The sequence below is a fragment of the Spinacia oleracea genome, chromosome 1, assembly GCF_020520425.1.
Source record: "Spinacia oleracea cultivar Varoflay chromosome 1, BTI_SOV_V1, whole genome shotgun sequence".
Taxonomy (NCBI): Eukaryota; Viridiplantae; Streptophyta; class Magnoliopsida; order Caryophyllales; family Amaranthaceae; genus Spinacia; species Spinacia oleracea.
This window is the reverse complement of record NC_079487.1, coordinates 7,224,019-7,243,719: the sequence shown is the minus strand read 5'-3', so window position 1 is coordinate 7,243,719 and position 19,701 is coordinate 7,224,019. Positions and strand designations below refer to the sequence as shown.

The 19,701-nt window shown below is 37.5% G+C and overlaps 1 protein-coding gene across 1 annotated transcript; it reads left to right on the top strand.

Annotated features, from left to right (window-relative positions):
* The first annotated feature begins 587 nt into the window (after positions 1–587).
* On the top strand, positions 588–10,330 carry LOC110781043 (crocetin glucosyltransferase, chloroplastic-like). Its single transcript, XM_056831407.1, has 2 exons — positions 588–1,238; positions 9,274–10,330. The coding sequence occupies exons 1-2, from the start codon at positions 895–897 to the stop codon at positions 10,328–10,330; spliced, it is 1,401 nt and encodes a 466-aa protein (XP_056687385.1). The 5' UTR covers positions 588–894.
* The last annotated feature ends 9,371 nt before the right edge of the window (positions 10,331–19,701 follow it).

Genomic DNA, 19,701 nt, shown 5'->3' with positions numbered 1-19,701 from the left:
CAAGCTAGCAAGATCCACATCATAAACAATATTCCAGTAGAATTAAATTGTATTTTAGAGGAGGATGTTAGGGCCGTGGCCTTGCCACGTTTAGTGCCTCCTTAGTTAGTAGTTGTTTAATTTCAATTTGTTTTTCTAATTTGGAGTTCCTACTCTTCCTTTGAATTAAAAAAAAAACAAAAATAACGTCATTTTTATGAAAAAAGTAGTTACACATGGAATTGCTTGTTTTTGTAAGCCAACCTTCTCAATTCGTCATTACAAAAGGAATTCGTCATTTTTTATGAAAAAAGTAGTTACACATGGAATTACTTGTTTTTGTAAGCCAACCTTCACTCAATCCGTCACTACAAAAGGAATTCGTCACCACAAAGGAAGAGGGACGATACATCATTGGTTACCGGCGGATTTTTATCCATATACAGAGATAAAATGTTATTTTCGCGTAATAAGTTGAAAAGTCGAGTGAAATATTAAAGTATTGGCAACAATACAGTATTTTAATACAATAAAGACAATATTTAAAACAAACGATGACAGTGTAAATGCTAACACTTTTAGCGGGCTATTTATTTAAGTGTCTCCATACTCTTTCTATTTCATTTCAATTTATTTTTTTAGGAAGTTATGACAAATTTTAATACAACAATGACAATACTTATACCAACATTTCAGTTAAGCGTGGCCACCAACTATTTATCATACCTCCAAAAAGAACAAACGTCATTCTTTTAGCATTTGGTTAACACCACTATAAATATAAACCACACACTACACACACGCATAAAAAAATCACATAGCCGACAAAGTTACAAATATAACCTCCTATACTCTTCATTCCTCTCAACGTCCCTAGCCACCCCCAACAACATTAAATACCACGCGCCGCCTTCTATGGAGGTGCAAAAGCGTCACTTCGTCCTACTAACCTACCCTGTCCAAGGACACATCAACCCGGCCCTCCAATTCGCTAAGCGACTCTTACAGTCTGGGGCCGATGTCACCTTCACTACCACTATCTCTGGCCACCAATACCTCAAGAAGGCCATTGTTCCAAAGGGCATAACCTTCACCACCTTTTCTGACGGATACGACGACGGTTTCAAAGAAATCGATGGGGACTTCATGATCTACCTAAAGCAATTCCGCCAACGCGGGGTTGAGACTTTGGCGGAGCTCTTCGAGAAGAGCGTTGCCGAGGGGAAACGAGTAACATGTTTGGTATACACACTTTTCCTTCCTTGTGAAGGAACATATAGATGCATAAAGCGGAATTTCAGGAAACAATTTCCTAACATCTATCACAGGATCTCATGCATAACAATAGTATAGATCAGATTAAGTCGAAAGAATAATCACCTTTGAAGCGTGTTCTCCCGTTCGTATGCAAGCTTCGAAGATCTTAGAGCCCCACTTGTTGCTCCTCTACTCAGTCCACAAGCACCAATTGAATCCCACGTATGCTAGTACGGAAGAGAACGATCACAATCTGTCTCTTGCTTTGTTTGGGATGTACGACGTTTAGAGAATTGGAATTAGGGTTTTTGTGTTTTCCTTTTTTTGTCAGATATTGAATGAACGTAATTTCTAAATCCCTGACATTATAACTATTATAATGTGAGAGTTTTAGGTTAACACAAAACCAAAGCCCAACATTCTTTCCCTTAATAGACCAGTTGCCATCAGGCCTTTTGGGCCCATTCCAATTAGTGCTTATATGTGTGACCTTATAGGATTAATATATTTTAGTTGTAGGTCCAATCAATATTGTCCTACTAATCACATTTATTCTCTAGCAAGCAAATATGATTACTAAAATAATTAACTTATTATCTTCATAATTAATTCCTATTTATATTTAGTAATTGCCGGAAATGTCTAAGGACATAATTCCTTCAATCTCCCACTTGTCCGAAGACAAGAACGCAATGCTAAATTCCTTAAGTCTCTTAATGCCAAAATTTGATAACACACTGTTATTCTCAAACTCTAGTTTCTTGATCGCCGAGTTCGAACTGTTCAAATAAAGATTAACTTTTAATCCCATTCCGCATGGCCATGCAATTTTCAGTTCTCGCTCATCAAGAGGCCCAGACACCATTCCTATCAAATAGGAGGACTTATTCACTCTTGTATGACCATAACTCCCACTCAATTCTTAGCCCACCTGATCACTGCCTTTATAACCTCCTTTTACGGCGCGGCGTTTAACAGCGTCAAAGTTAAACTAATTGTCTCGTGGTTATTAAGACATACTCATGTCTAAGGAATCCACTAAATATAGAAGTTTGATTCTACTTTTAGAATCTAGTTAGGTCAAGTCACAATGCATCAAGTATACATCCATATAATCAATTAGACATCCCTATGTCTCCATAGCCCATGGAACTGCACTATCAATTAATTACATGCTAGTCTTCTCATAAATCACTTATGTCCAATTTAGTGATTCAGACTAGGGACTTAATAAGTTGTGATTTCAGTTCACTTTAAAGGGTTCCATTATCAAAACGTTTTCGATAATCCTATTTGAAAACACAAGTTATTTGGACATTTTATTTAATACTAAACCAAACAATTAAATAAGAATGAACTTTTATTGATAAACATTCAAAGCATAATAAATGTCTTTACAATTGTAAACATAAAGTAAACAAACTAAAGCCATTCTCCCATATGCCTAAGCCCCATAGACCTAGTATGACTCTCATGCTTAGGTTGAGCAAGCGGTTTAGTCAGAGGATCAGCCACGTTATCCTCAGTATGAACCTTGCTTACTTTCACATCCCCTCTTTCAACGATCTCTCGAATAAGATGGAATCTCCTGAGCACATGTTTGGATTTTTGGTGCGATCTGGGTTCCTTGGACTGGGAAATGGCACCATTGTTGTCACAATACAACTCAATGCCATTTTCAATGCTAGGAACTACACCAAGTTCACTAATGAACTTTTTGATCCAAACAGCTTCTTTTGCTGCATCACTTGCTGCAATATACTCAGCCTCTGTTGTAGAATCTGCGATGGTACTCTGCTTAGAACTCTTCCAGCTCACAGCCCCTCCATTGAGACAAAATATGAAACCAGATTGTGATCGGAAATCATCTTTGTCACTTTGGAAGCTTGCATCGGTGTATCCAGTGGCAACCAACTCATTATCTCCACCATAGACCAAGAAATCATCCTTAGTCCTTCTTAAGTACTTAAGGATATTCTTTGCTGCCATCCAGTGCGCCTCTCCTGGGTTTGACTGGTATCTGCTGCACATACTCAAAGCATATGCAACATCCGGTCGAGTGCATACCATGGCATACATAATGGACCCTACTGCAGAGGCATAAGGAACATTACTCATGCGCTTGACCTCATCAGGTGTCGAAGGACACTGAGTCTTGCCAAGTGAAATGCCATGTTGCATGGGAATGAAACCTCTTTTGGAGTTTTCCTGCTTGAACCTTGCAAGAACCTTATCAATATAAGTCTCTTGGCTAAGTCCAATCAGCCTTTTGGATCTATCTCTATGGATCCTTATTCCCAAGATGTATTCAGCTTCTCCTAGGTCTTTCATGGAAAAACAACTTTTAAGCCATTCCTTGACTGAATCAAGCATGGTCTTGTCGTTTCCTATGAGAAGTATGTCATCCACATACAATACTAGGAAAGCAATACTACTCCCACTCAACTTCTTGTATATACAAGATTCCTCTTCATTTCTGAGGAAGCCAAAAGATTTGACTGCCTCATCAAATCTGAGGTTCCAACTCCGGGATGCTTGCTTAAGCCCATAAATGGACTTCTTAAGCTTGCAAACTTTTCTTGGACTGTTTGGATCTTCAAAACCTTGTGGTTGTGTCATGTACACATCCTCTTTCAAGAACCCATTCAAGAAAGCGGTTTTGACGTCCATCTGCCAGATCTCATAGTCATGAAAGGCAGCAATCGCAAGAATTATCCTAATGGATTTCAGCATGGCTACTGGTGAGAAGGTTTCATCATAGTCAATACCATGAATTTGTCTAAAACCTTTTGCCACTAGTCTTGCCTTAAAGACATCAATGTTTCCATCTTTGTCCTTTTTCAGTTTGAAAATCCATTTGCAACCTATGGGTTTAACCCCATCAGGCAAAGCAACCAAGTCCCATACTTGATTTTCAAACATCGAATCCATTTCGGATCTCATGGCTTCAAGCCATTTCTCGGAGTCTTGACTCGTCAAAGCATTTGTGTAGCTAGTAGGTTCCTCATGTTCTAAAATCTCTATTTCAGAACTTTCAGTCAAAAGGAAATCAATATATCTCTTTGACGGAATGACAGTCCTACTAGACCTACGTTGGGGAACAACAGGAGAAGTTTCCACCTCATTAGGTTGAGGGACTTCGCATGGATTATCTCCAAGTGGGACGGTAGAAGGCGCATGAATGGAATGCACCGCCTCCTAAGCATTTTCATGCTGGGTCGTCTCTGACGAGGTGTGAACCTCATCCATTTGTTGCTCATCTCGAATTTCTTCGAGATATACATTACTCCCACTTGTTTTTCTGGAAATAAACTCCTTTTCCAGAAAGACACCATCGCGAGCAACAAACACTTTGTTTTCGCTTTGGTTGTAGAAGTAGTATCCCTTAGTCTGTTTTGGGTAACCCACAAAAAGACACTTATCGGACTTGGGTGAAAGCTTATCAGAAAGTAAACGTTTTACATAAACTTCACAACCCCATGTCCTTAGAAAAGACAATTTTGGAACTTTTCCAGTCCACATCTCATATGGCGTCTTTTCTACTGCTTTGGACGGAGCTCTGTTGAGTGTGAATGCCGCTGTTTCAAGCGCAAATCCCCAAAATGAGGCAGGAAGGTTAGCAAGACTCATCATGGACCGAACCATATCTAATAAAGTTCGATTCCTTCTTTCGGAAACCCCATTCAACTGTGGTGTCCCTGGTGGAGTCAATTGCGAAAGTATTCCACAATCTTTCAAATGATCACCAAACTCTTGAGATAAATATTCACCACCACAATCGGATCGCAATGCTTTAATTTTCTTTCCAAGTTGGTTTTGTACTTCATTTTGGAATTCCTTGAACTTTTCAAAGGATTCCGACTTATGTCGCATGAGGTAAACATATCCAAATCTGCTCACATCATCAGTAAAAGTAATGAAATACCCGTACCCTCCCCTAGCCAAAGTACTCATAGGTCCGCAAACATCAGTATGTATGAGGGCTAAAAGATCATTGGCCCTTTCACTTGAGCCTGTGAAAGGAGACTTTGTCATTTTCCCCATTAAGCAAAACTCACATACTTCAAATGATTCAAAATCAAATGATTTGAGAATTCCATCCTTATGAAGTTTCTCTATGCGCTTTGAGCTTATGTGGCCTAATCGACAATGCCATAGGTAAGTAGGGTTCAAATCATTTGGTTTGTGTTTCTTGTTTTCTATGTGATAGATATGGTTTTGTAAGTCTAGTACATACAAACCATTTGATAATTTAGCAGAGACATAGAACATACCATTCAAATATGCTGAACAACAATTATTCATAATTTGAAATGAAAAACCTTCCGAATCCAAAATCGGAATAGAAATTATGTTCTTGGTAATAACTGGAACGTAATAACAATTATAAAGTTCTAATATTAAACCAGAAGGCAAGCGTAAACTATAATCTCCTACAGCTAAAGCAGCAACTCTTGCTCCATTGCCTACTCGGAGATCCACTTCGCCTTTGCTCAAGCTCCTACTTCTTTTTAGTCCCTGCACATTACCAATAATGTGAGATCCACAAGCGGTATCAAATACCCAAGAAGCAGTTGTAGTTAAATTAACTTCTATGACATAGATACCTGAAGTTAAAGCACCAGTCTTCTTATCCTCCAGATATTTGGGGCAGTTCCTCTTCCAATGACCAATCTTGTGGCAGTGGTAGCACTCATGTTGAGCAGCTACCTTAGCCTTGGGAGTGGCCTTTGGCTTGGTTGAAGAGTTCTCATTGGCAACTACCTTGCCCTTGTTCTTCTTCATGGGAGCCCCTTTCTTCTTGAAATGCTTACCTTTACTAACCATTAGAACATCCTTATGTTTAGGTTTACTTGGTAAGTTTCTCTCAGCCTGAATTAGTGAACCATGCAACTCTTGCAGGGTAGCCTCCCCTCCTTGCATGTAGAAGTTCAACTTAAAGTTATGAAAATCTTCAGGCAAGGATCTGATGACTATGTCAGTTGCCAGGTCCTTAGGATAAGGGAAACCCAATTTCTCCATGGTCTGAAAATGTCCAATCAAATCGAACACATGCGGACCAACGGGCTTCCCCTCTTCCAACTTGGAATCCAGAAGTTTGCAGTTTGCTTCAAATCTCTCCAATCTAGCATTTTTCTGAAACAAAGTTTTCAGTTGCTGGATTATGCTGTAGGCATCCAGACCATCAAAACGTTTTTGATACTCTGGTTCCATGCAAGCAAGCATCAAGCATGTTACTTGCAAGGAGTTATCCTCTAGAGTTTGTCTAGCTCGCTTTTGAGCTGCAGTAGCATTTTCTGGCAAGGGTTCAGGGAGAGGATTGTCAAGAACACTTTCTTTTCCTTCCGCTCTGAGAACAATTCTCACAGCCATTTGCCATTGTAGGAAGTTGGTAGCATTCAGTTTGTCTTTTTCAATTAGAGGACGCAAGTTAAAAGTAGAGTTGTTTGCACCAGACATGATAACTACAATAAAAAAGTAAAGCAAGATTCAATATAATGTTTATCAAAAGTAGCAATTAAACAAATTCAATTCACTACCACCCTTTATTCAAAATTAGAAGTCCCCATTGAATAAAGAATTAACCAAGATCCCCTCCCACTACAATCAAACGGACTTTGGCCCTGCTACTTTAATTTATAGTATTCGAGGTAAGTAAACATTTTACTAATTATAACTAATTATAACTCTTGGTAGACAGGTTAACAACTCTTTGTATTTTCCTATCTCTTAGCTTCAAAACCCAAAACTTTGTCTTTTGATAGTTTTGTTGAGTTAAACCAAACATTAACATGTAAGTTTCAAAAACCTACCCTACTATCCCCGGAATTATAAGCAACACCCTGCTTTGGCAGAACCTATTACTCATGATCTAAGGCTTTATAGGTGTTGTATGGAAAAGCATTTAAACTCAATATTATTTTGGGACCTAAGTTTACTATGTTGGTTAATTAAACGTGAACACATTGCTTTAAATAACCACATACATAAACTCAATAAGCATTTTAAGGCAATATAAAATGCATAAAAATAAATGTGATCCTAGTATGGCCCCTAAAAAATTAAGATCAAATCTTCAAAAGTCCTGTTCATAGTTCTTGGATCTCCATCCTTGAATCTTGATTGGACCTTCTTGCTCCATTGTGCTTACAATAGTGAATTTATAATCTAATTTAAACTCTTAAATTACAATAATACAAACGATACGCAGATCGTATTTAAAATTTACAAGAATACAAAACGATACGCAGATCGTATTTTCTATCCTATTTTGGGCCATACTAGTCACGTACCTGTAACAAAATATCATATATTCCATACACGCATATCATATAATATCAAAATATTATCATTCATTCATTTACTTAATTAAAGTAAATGACCTTAATTAACTAATAATCATATTAATAATTATCTTGTTTTTAATTAATTAACTTAACTAACTTAAATAACTAATTAAAGAAGTTTTCTTATTAATTTGATGCAATTCAAAATTTATATGGAATAAAAGTCACTGTATCATTAATTGCTTGTTTGTGGTCCACATCCACACATAACGCCAAAATAATTTTGGAAATCAAATCCCCAACATTCATTATTTGGGTCGGTGAAGAGTAAAGGAAATTTGCAGACCCACGTTTGGCAACCGCAACAACACAGCACCAGGCTGGTCGTCGCAACCATTGAAGCAGCCCGTGAAGGCTCCACGCAAGAGTTGCGCGAGCACCGGAGCAACCCTTTTTCGTGTCGCAACCTCCAGCAGCCACCACCACGCAACGATTTGCGGGCGGTTCTGCTTGCCTCGACAACCCGTCGTCCCTAACAACCCACGACCTCCGCCTTGCACAATCCCCGTTTCTCCCACTCAATTCGTGCAACAATTTGCGTGAATTTGGTAAGATTTCAAGGAAACAATTTGATTGAATTTGGGGTTTGTAATTTTCATAAAATTAGGGTTCATAGAAGAAATTGGGCATAAAACGATTTTGTGCACAATTAATCAATGTTGTTGGGCATAATTAGGTACGAAATCGAAATTAAATAGGCTAAATAATCTGATTATTTACGTATAAATTTCGAATTTTCCTTGGTAATTTTCGGATTTATGTTTGCACACAAAAAAAAATCAAATATTTTTAATGTATTTTAAATTTATACAATTAATCATAATTAGTTGCATAAATATAAGTATAATTCGAAATTTTATTGGGAAGCTCTAGGGTATTGCCGTGACTGTTTGTTAAAATCAATATTTTAATTTTTTCTTGTTATCCCATATATTAAATTCTGCCGTAATTGAATCAAAATAATCAAGAATATGCATCAAAAATAAAACTTTAATCATGATCATAATTAACGTATGCAAGGGGCTAACTGATACCACTGAAGGAACATATAGATGCATAAAGCGGAATTTCAGGAAACAATTTCCTAACATCTATCACAGGATCTCATGCATAACAATAGTATAGATCAGATTAAGTCGAAAGAATAATCACCTTTGAAGCGTGTTCTCCCGTTCGTATGCAAGCTTCGAAGATCTTAGAGCCCCACTTGTTGCTCCTCTACTCAGTCCACAAGCACCAATTGAATCCCACGTATGCTAGTACGGAAGAGAACGATCACAATCTGTCTCTTGCTTTGTTTGGGATGTACGGCGTTTAGAGAATTGGAATTAGGGTTTTTGTGTTTTCCTTTTTTTGTCAGATATTGAATGAACGTAATTTCTAAATCCCTGACATTATAACTATTATAATGTGAGAGTTTTAGGTTAACACAAAACCAAAGCCCAACATTCTTTCCCTTAATAGACCAGTTGCCATCAGGCCTTTTGGGCCCATTCCAATTAGTGCTTATATGTGTGACCTTATAGGATTAATATATTTTAGTTGTAGATCCAATCAATATTGTCCTACTAATCACATTTATTCTCTAGCAAGCAAATATGATTACTAAAATAATTAACTTATTATCTTCATAATTAATTCCTATTTATATTTAGTAATTGCCGGAAATGTCTAAGGACATAATTCCTTCACCTTGGGCCGCCGAGGTGGCGCGTGCATGTCACGTGCCATCCGCGCTCCTGTGGATACAACCAGCCATAGTTTTTGATATCTACTACTATTATTCTAATGGGTATCGTGAGGTTATAAATGATTGTGAGAAAGACCCCTCATGGTCGTTAGAATTACCAAACATGCCATTTAAGCTCAAAGCCCGTGAACTCCCTTCATTCCTTATCCCTTCCAACAATTTCCTTAACACCTTCGCACTTGTATTCCATGAACATGTACAACAATTAGAGAAAGAAGAAAAACCAATAATCCTAGTAAATACCTTTGAAGCTTTAGAAGTTCATGCTTTGAACTCTATTGAGAGGTTAAACTTAATTCCTGTAGGCCCCCTCCTTCCCTCCCCCGCCCTTGGTGGAAAGGACCCCTCCGACAAATCTCTCGGAGGGGACCTCTTCCACCAATATGAGGGGGCGGATTACATGGAATGGCTAAACTCTCAGGAAAAGAATTCTTCAGTGATTTACGTGTCATTTGGAAGCATTTCAGTGCTACCTAAGCCGCAAATGGAGGAGTTAGCTAAAGCCCTGATACAGACCCACAGACCGTTCTTGTGGGTCATTAGGGAGAAGGCGAGCCATGAAGTAGAAAATCATAACGACGAGTTGAGCTCCATGGAGGAGCTCAAACAACAAGGGTTAGTAGTCCCTTGGTGCTCCCAAGTGGAAGTACTATCCCACCCCTCAGTAGGGTGTTTTATGACACACTGTGGTTGGAACTCGACTCTAGAAAGTATAACAACAGGCGTTCCCATGGTTGCGTTCCCACAATGGGCAGATCAAATGATGAATGGTAAAATGGTGGAGGATGTATGGAAGACTGGGGTTAGGGTCAAGGTGAGTGAAGAAGAAGGTGGTTTGGTTAAGAGTGAGGAGATTAAGAGGTGTTTGGAGGAGGTTATGGAGAGTGAGGAGATGAGGGATAATGCTAAGAAATGGAGGGAATTCGCGGTTGAAGCTGCTAACGAGGGTGGATCTTCTGATATAAACTTGAAGGCTTTCATACATGGAAATCAATAATATAGAATATAGTCTAATTAATGGCTAAATTTAATGCATGGTACTAGACTACTAGTATATTGGTATGTGATGAAACTTGAATTACTGATATTACTCCCTATGAAGTGTTTGGCTAAAAGTCATGGGAGTAGTTTAAGATCAGATCATGCTGGGAGTAGTTTGGCTAAAAGTCATATAGAGTACAGGTTATGAACTATTTTGGTTGAATAATAGTCATACAAGATCGAGTATGGTCTATTTATATGACTAAATGAGGTTACATACTAAAACTAGTTGATAACATTATAACTACTATGTCAGTAACTTCTCAATAACCGCTATTGATATACTCTCTTATTTTTCTCCAAAATATGACCAACTCTGTCAATTCATGTGTGACTAACAATTGAATTTAACTGTTAGTAAATAGGCCAATTGACCAAATAGGTATAAAAGTTAAGAGGAAGTATTTTTGGATATCAGATATTTGTGGACAAATGCATATCATAACAAAAGACAAAATAAGAAAAATGACAAAAAAGAAATTAAATGGTACTTTTTTAAACAAAAATGGTACTTTTTTTAACTGAATGGTACTTTTTTTTTACAGAATGGTACTTTTTTAACATAAATGGTACTTCCTTTTTTGTCTTTTAGCTATTTGTCTTTTAGCTGATATGTGTGTTGCCACACATATCTGATATCCGAAAAAACAACCTCTAAAAGTTAACATCTTTTTGCCACTTGGGTATAAAATTTATCAACGGCGACATTTGGGTATAAAAGTTAACACAGGGCGACGTTTTCACCTATTTTTTCGTCGAAACTTGCGCGTGTCATATATTGCCCTATTTCACTCGGTTTTATGCTTGTTTTTAGTATTAATGACGATGGCCGAATTTGATTCGTTTCCCATTCCCCTATGGCAATTAACAAAGACGGCAGAATGAGATTAATTTAGGATAATACTAGTATAGTACCCGTACGATGCACGGTTTATAATCTAAATAATAAATTTATGTAAAATTTAAAGTATAGTGATAGACAATTGTCAACAAAATAGAGCTTATGTATATTCTCTTCACTAGTATAGGACTCGTGCGATGCATAGTTTATGTATTACTAGTCTTATATGCACGCGATGCGTGTGAGATTATACAAAACCTAAAAATTGTAAGTTTACATTTAATCAACACAATTGCTTGAGTTTTGAATATTGGTGCGACTTAAAATGTGTTGTATTAGATTGTGGAACAATATGGAGTTCGAGTTGGATTTTAGTTAGTTTTTTTCTTACTTTGTTAGTTGTAATCTTGTGATTCTATAATCAATGTGGTAGTTTTTCTTATATTTAAAAATAAAATTGTTGATGCACATAATAAGTTGTTCATTAAATGACATAAAAAAACCTATAACCAATAATTACTTCATATTAAGAAGTATGTATACCGTACTTATTTTAAGTGGTTGGTGGAAAACATACCTTATTATACTAATTAAAGTTTATCGCGACGGTTATCAAATGTATTGACGAACTATAAAACCTGCATAAAATCCGAAAATCGCAAGTATACGTGTGAAATTGAACACAGTCAGTGTATAATGCAAAGACTCTAGAGAGAACAGAGATAATTTTGAGACATTGAATGAGCTTTGATCCTCTCGAATATAAAGCTGAGATAGATCTTCTTCAATTCATACCAACCAACTGCATTCGTAATAGAAATTACATTCGTAAGATGTATATTGCAAGTTCAATATAAAAGACAGCCATATCCTGCAAATCGTTCATGAAGATCAGAACTGATTATCTTTTGTTTTGAGTAATTAAATAGGGGTTTGTTTACTAATTATAATCACGTAATTTGACATAAACTCAACAAAATTTATCAATTAAAATCACTGCAAACAAAAGATAATCTGCAACCATAATGTAGTGACTAAATAAACAGTTCTGATCATTCTTGTAAAAGTGCAAAACAGAATGAAATAAAAGTGCAAAACGAAAATTTTTGTAAAAAAGACTGGAATCATTAAATCAAATGTAATTAATAAGTTAAACTTTCATTTGAATGACATGCTTGCATAAACTAATTTCATTCAATGATCATTATTGTATGATTCAAAATTTCAAAGGATATCCCCTATCCAACTACCTAATATGCACTCAGAAAAGAAACCTAATTGTAGATTTTCCATTAACCATAAGAGATATAACAACAAATACCTCTTTCAGAGAGGAAAACAAAATAAAGGCAATAAGAAATTTCTACCAAGAAGTACAAATATTCTACATAGGTTAAGAAGTGAAGCAAAGGCCTTGAAACGAGTAGAAAATCACTTGTAGTAGACAGGAAATACAGAAGAAGATTAACATTAGTTTCTCTTTCACACTCACTTTCCATATCCCATCCTATAATAATCTGCAGTTGTTATAGTGTTTGTTTTTACCATAACAACATAAGAATGATATCTTTATATGGTGGAGAATAAAATAAATCTACAAATTAAACCAGCTTCAGATATCCTTGAGAAAAAGTAGCCTGGTTACCTGTTCAGATTCTTTTATAAGAGAAGTGAATGAGATTTTAATAAGGTCATGCACATAGACAATCACCAACTTTATATGACATGCAGTCGAGAGCAGGACCAGGTCGAACACAAGCAGGTATGATCTCTGCAGTCGAGAACAGGACCAGATCGAACACAAGCAGTCTTTACTCTCTTTACTTAGAAAATGGTGTGAGTCAAAATTTGAGTCATAAATTCTCTTGATAAGGTTCTGCTTGGCTACTATATAGCAACCCATAAAGCAACTGACATTAGAAAGTAAGACCAAAAAGGGTCGAAGATTACCAGTTCAACCTGAAAAGAAGCACATAGAAATATTATTCAAAACTAGTTGCATGCTTCCATAAGTCATCATAACATTTACCAGTTCTTGTGTCATTGAAGATGTCCACAAGTTCACTTGAGAAAAAGTTCAAATCCCTGAGACGAAATACCTAAGAGAACTCTTAGGAATTTCGTCTCAGGGATTTGAACACTTTTTCTGACGATCCCAAGAACAATGACTTTAAACTTTCACATAAAGCAACTTAAGGAAATCCAGAATGCAACAAGGATTACATGAAAGATACTTAAGGATAGCATAAAGCTTCTTTAAATTACCATAGATGCACCGTCATCTTGTTTCAGACTGTCAAGTTGTGTCACTGTGACAGAAAAGACATGAAGAAAGAATTTTCACGAACAGACCAATACATTGATATCAAACATTGAAGCAAATGGCAAAACTGAGAAGAAATGAATACTATATTGTTGGAAGTCTGAAGAGAACGCGAGGAATGGTTTCCCTTGGCATCTGCAACTTGTCGAATGGAGTGTTTTAGTTTAGTAGTATCATTGCAACTACGTAGTACTTGTTGTGGTTGTAGATAATACTCAGTTTATGTACTCCACCTCCACAGGTTGGACTTCCAGCACCACCTTCTTCCTATGAAACATATTCTTCCTATGAAAGCCCGAAGATTACATCCTCTATCGAGCATCTTTGTGAAATTAAGGACTCTATCACCTCCATCACAGAGGAGAACAAAACAAGGCCAAGCCCAAATAACACAAGGAATGCAGTTCAGCTGCAGGCACGCACATCAAAAGAAATGCCCATGACCAAAGAAGTGCTTCTATTAAACCAAAATAGAGAAGATAATACACAATTTCAAACCACTCTATGAACAATATTAACACAAAATCATGACCATAACAATTTTTACCCAAATTATACAAAATTAATGTCAATTAACAAACTCATAAAACGTGACAGTAAAATATTTGAAGATGTAAAAAATACGAATTTACCGGCTCTATGGGGGTGAAACCTGCAAATTTAGCTTCTGGATTTTCTTTGAAAAATCAACGACACCTTGAAAACCCAGAAATTTTAAAACACCTAAAAACAAATTAAAGACGAATTCAAAACCATCAATGCGCATTTCTTCAAATAAGATCAAAATTGGAAAAATTAAAGAAAAGGGCACTTCAATTTCTGCAAAATTTACCTGTCTTTTTGAATTTGGGTTTAGAAGATGAAAAGAAAGGAGGACTTTGAGGTAGAGCATGGCTGATAATTGTTCCTACAAAGCCACTCATCTCTCACAACCGTCAAAACTCCAGTACAATTAAAATGAAAAAAACCAACCTATCGAAAACTAACTCCGGCGAAGGTCCACCACAACCAGCGCACTGCTTCATATCGTTGGGGATCTCCGCCGGTGAATCCTCCTAAAGAGGAGGGTTATCTTTGATACCATGGACGACCAAAGTAGGAGAGAGAATAAAGGTAGAAGGTGGAGGAGTAAAAGGAGAAGGTGGAGGAGAAGGTGGGGTTTCAGAAGGAAACGGAACATCGCTGGGATCGATGGGTTATGGCGCTCAAAATTTTGGTGAATTATTAATGGGCAAATGAAATTTTCAGGCTCTTACTCCTCAATGTCAATGGCGCCAAATATTCGCCCTCCAGCTATTTTCTTTCGTTTATGGCGCCATTCCCAAATTTTATGAGATGGGTGGAAACCGCCATTCTCAATTTTAATCCCTTGTTTATAATCTAGGATTAAAAGTTTTTTAGATTTTTAAAATTCAAAAAATTAAAAGATAAGAGTTTATAATTAAGGGTGGGCTAAATAAGTGAGTATTTGATTTTAAAATTGAAACTTGTTATGACTGAGTAGGATACATAGTCTCTCGAGTTGTTTAAATTATGACATAACCAAAAAATCAAACATAATTGGTTTGAACAAATAAATCTTATTCGATATAACATATGGGGTGCTGACCTCAATTCAATTTAACCAAAATTAAACCCAAAATTAAAAATAAATAGATATAGAAACCCCAATTTCTCAACCCATTATTAGGAACAAAAATCTGAAAAAGTAAGATGCTACTGAAGTGAGACCGACATCGGTGCAGACGCCCGAGAAAAGGCGGGACCATCAGCAGGTTCAAGTTCGTCGGATTGCCTGTGAAGGATCAGAGAAGAAATATATGTTCGTCGTCTTGAGGGAGGAGAGTGGGAGCTTTAAATTTTCACAAGAGAATGGGGAAGTTTCAGAGGCGCGGTTATCAAAATTCTCCCGCTTACCAGCGTACTCCAATTTGGGGAAAAAAAGAGGAAATTTAATAAAATGATTAATTCATTCGTCCCGAAATACTCACACCTTTTGAACGGTACACTAAAAACAAAAGGTTTAATTTAAGTCTAATTCTAATTGAATTAGATAAATTGAATCCTAGTAGGTTTCTAGTTCCGATAATCCCACCCTATAAATAGGTGATGAATAATCACAATTTATACATCATATTCTCAAGTATTCATATAGTTTTAAGAATAAACTAAGCTTAATAATTTGCCAAATAATTAAGTATGAATAACATAAAACCTTAGGCTAAATTCTAGTTAATTGAATCTAAGGCGGATCCGAACGTGCTGTGGACTATCTACGGAGGGACTACACTTGGAGTCCTAAACTTGTTCTTCTTCGGTTCGGGAGCAGCTAGGGAAGGCACGCTTCGAATGTATGCATCCTAAATTATGCTAATTGACTATGTGGCAATTAATTTGGATTCCTAGCTTTATGGTTTTTCCGCATGAAATATATATTTTATATTTGTCATAACCTAACACGTACTTGATTATGACCGGACCCAATTTTAATAAAATACGACCGATTATAAAAGGGGATTTTTAAACGACGCCCGCGTTTTACTAAAAACACCAGCATTTAATGTGAAAAATACGATTTTACCCTTTTAATATTGACCCCCTCCAATAATAATAACAATAACAATAAAAATAACATAACAATAAAATAATAATAATGATAATAATAATAATAACAAATAATATAATATAATAAAAACAATAATAAAAAAAAAGAGTCGCGCACAACTATTACGCCTGTGGATCGGAACATCTGCCGCGCACGGCAATTGCGTCGGCGACACAGAGGCCGTGCAGATATTGTGCGTGGCGGTCGTGTCTCCGGCGCAATCTCTTTGCGTGTTAGACGTGTCGTCGACGCAATGATCATGCGGGGTGATTTTTATGATACACGAACAACGCTCTCGCGATACGGAATTGATGCTTACCCATCTGCTTATAGCGTCCAAAGCCTAGATTGCAGCCATTGGTGTTTGCCTGGTACTTGGAACGACCTTCTACAACCAGTCACCACTGGTGTTTACACCTTCTATACGCCGCGGCTTTTAATTGAGGGTGACGAGCTGTAAACAGGGGAAGAGTTTAGGCCAGTAGTAAATATCTCTTCTTCAATTCCTAGCTAAAATTAGTTAATGTTATCATTATTGTGTGTGTTGTTTTTGATAAAATATTATTATTGTGCTGCAAGCGACGTCGTTGACAGTGAGTTGTTTGCTGGATAATTGCAAAGGGACGCTGGAGAACGGGTGGTAATCGGCGAGGGATTCAGTGGACGAGTTGTATGACTCGGTTGCGGGAATTGGGTGTAGAGAGGGTCTGAAAGAGATCAGGAAATTAATGGATTCTTGACAAGAAAAAGTGGAAGGAAATTTGATTCCGGTACATGATCATCAACGGTAGCTGTTGGTTTTTAAAATTATTATTATTATTATTATTATTATGGGAAACCACCAAAACGTAACAAGCTTAACAAGCTACAAAGATCAAGTAAACTACAAGAAGTTGGTGGGGAGCCGAGATACAATCTGGGCCCCCACTCCTCTAGCTATGGCGAACCCGATCCTGCTGAAAATGTGGGCAGCTGCCCGTGCTCCTATGTCTTGAGCCCTGGAGTACGACTGGACCCGCTTCAGCAACGAAACAGCCCCTTTCTCTAACTCCCCAAAAGAAGAGAAGGAAAAAGGAAAGAAACCGTAACCCAAAGCCCTACAACGTGCCGCATACTTAACCTGCTTCCGCTGCGCAGCAACCGCCACAACCCGACCCGGAACGAAGTCTGACAACCCAGATTGCGTCATAGGTGAAGACCCAGTCAAGTCAACACACACATCTACACCGCCATCCCAAGAATAAAGCAATATATCTGCAGGACGAAGAGCTCCATCACTCTCACTAGTCAGCCCAACATCAACCTCCTTACGAGCAGAAATCCCCGACCGATAGCAAATATCCAAAAGGGTATCACGAACAACATTATGTCGATGCTTGATACCCACGATCCCAGCACAAGACACGGCATGATCCCCATAAATATCCCCATCGAAAACCCGAGAGCAAGCAGAACACGGCGTCGAATCAGAGAACAACGGAATACCCAACCGATAGCAAAGAACCGAACGATAAGTCTTACCGTTCATAGTCTGGCCTAAACCCGAGATGGGGACTGCCCGCAACCAAGCTGAGGAGTGAACGGATGGAATGTTGACTCGAGGATCATTGCATGTCTCTAGGGATAATTTTGAGTCAACAACGAAGCTAAACGCTATTTTTCTAAGCATCAAAACGAACAAGCGTTCACTCTTTTGATGATATCTCAAGTTCTATATGTCAGAACAAGGCGATTTTTATTGGCCTAGAAAGTACGCTTCAAGAGCTTTCTAACGACAGGTCACACGTCCTTATAGGCATTGTAGAACAAGAGTTATGCCATAAACAAGATGGCTCGACTATCCGATTCGCCCACGGCCCACAACGCAGGCCCAATCCTTCTCCTTGGGCGCGAAAACCAGCGACCAACCAGCGGGGCCGCTGGTTTCTCCGCCAAACTACTTCCACGCGGGTTCGTTGCGTCGCTTCTCGTGATCGTTCAATCAAATGATAACTTATGTAATTATTATTATTAATTCCTATTTTGTTTAGAATTTAGGAAGCATATAAATACTTCAAGGGAATTAATTTATTTTCCCTTATGCTTTTATTTTCCTTTACATTTTTCAATTCCTAGAACTTTTTCACGTCAGTTTTAGTTTTCTATTCTTCCCTTTTTCCATTGTTGAACCCTAGCTTTTCATTAATTCAATTCATCAATCTAGAGGTAATTCAAGAATCGTTATTTTTGCTTTAATTTATTATTATTGTTTTCGTTCCTTAGTTTAATTTTTCCTTTGATTATGAAATTCATGTTTATTATTTCTATCATATTTGTTAATTCAATTATGAGCGAGTAGTCGTATTCTAGGGCTAAGTAAGGGAAGCCATGTTTATACCATGATTATTATGCATAAAGTTTGTTAATTTATAGATTATTGCTTGAGTATTCCGATTGATTTGTTTTAATTGTCGATTCATGTAATTGGCCATTTTCATGGATTGAACATCTAGCTAATAGGAATTAGAATCGAAAGATCGTATTTTTAGAGGCTTAGTACAATTGGCAATTCTGATTATGTTAGCGACCGTACTGCATATGTTGAATTGAAAGTGTTAAGACCCGACCGTAGGATTAACATGTACTTTAATTACTCGGCTTAGTTTATTCATTTTTTGATTGATTTGTGTTCTTGGATTGGTATAAGCATGGTGAACCGAACAGACGCCTAGACCTTTTAATTCATTGATAATTTCACATTTACATTATTGCTTTAGCTTCATTAGTTAATAATATCTAAAATCAACTTTCGTTATTGAAATAGTTCGTGTAATTGGGCAAAAACTAATAGAACTTGTCTCCCTGTGGGATCGACCCGTATTTGCTAAGTATCTGCTAACAACAGACACCGTGCACTTGCGGTATCACTTTTTAATTCATCAAGTTTTTGGCGCCGTTGCCGGGGAGACGGCTAGATTCTATTAGTTTTAGTTTGATTATTTGAACTGTTTCCATTGTCTCATTGGAACTCTCAGTTCCAATTGAGGCAAATCTCACTGCGTTTTCTTTCGTTGTTGTTTATGCCCAGGTCTGCCAGAACGGGTACCTTGGTTCCTCCCGATCCCGATCTTGGAAAGACCCTTCGTCAACTAAAAAAGCAACAGAAAAAGGAGAAGCAGTCAGGGTCCCAAGACTCACAGACTCCACCGAGTCACACGATGTCTAAATCCCTGAAATCATATGGGGTACCTTCCTCGAATAGTGTTCCGACTGGGCTTACAATGTCAACCATTGAGGCAATCAACTTTGAGATCAAGCCCGCTCTAATCTCCATGGTCTCACAAAATCAATATGGTGGCCATCCATCTGAGGAACCCACCAACCATTTGCAGAGGTTTAACCAACTGTGTGGTACTATCAAGCATCAAGGGGTCACTCAAGACCAATTGAAAGTCATGTTGTTTGGTTTTAGCCTTCGTGATAAGGCTCAGACATGGTTGAATGATGTCAAGGAGACAGAGTGGAGTGCTATTTCACAGGCCTTTCTAGAAGAATTCTTTCCACCCACCAAGACTGCTG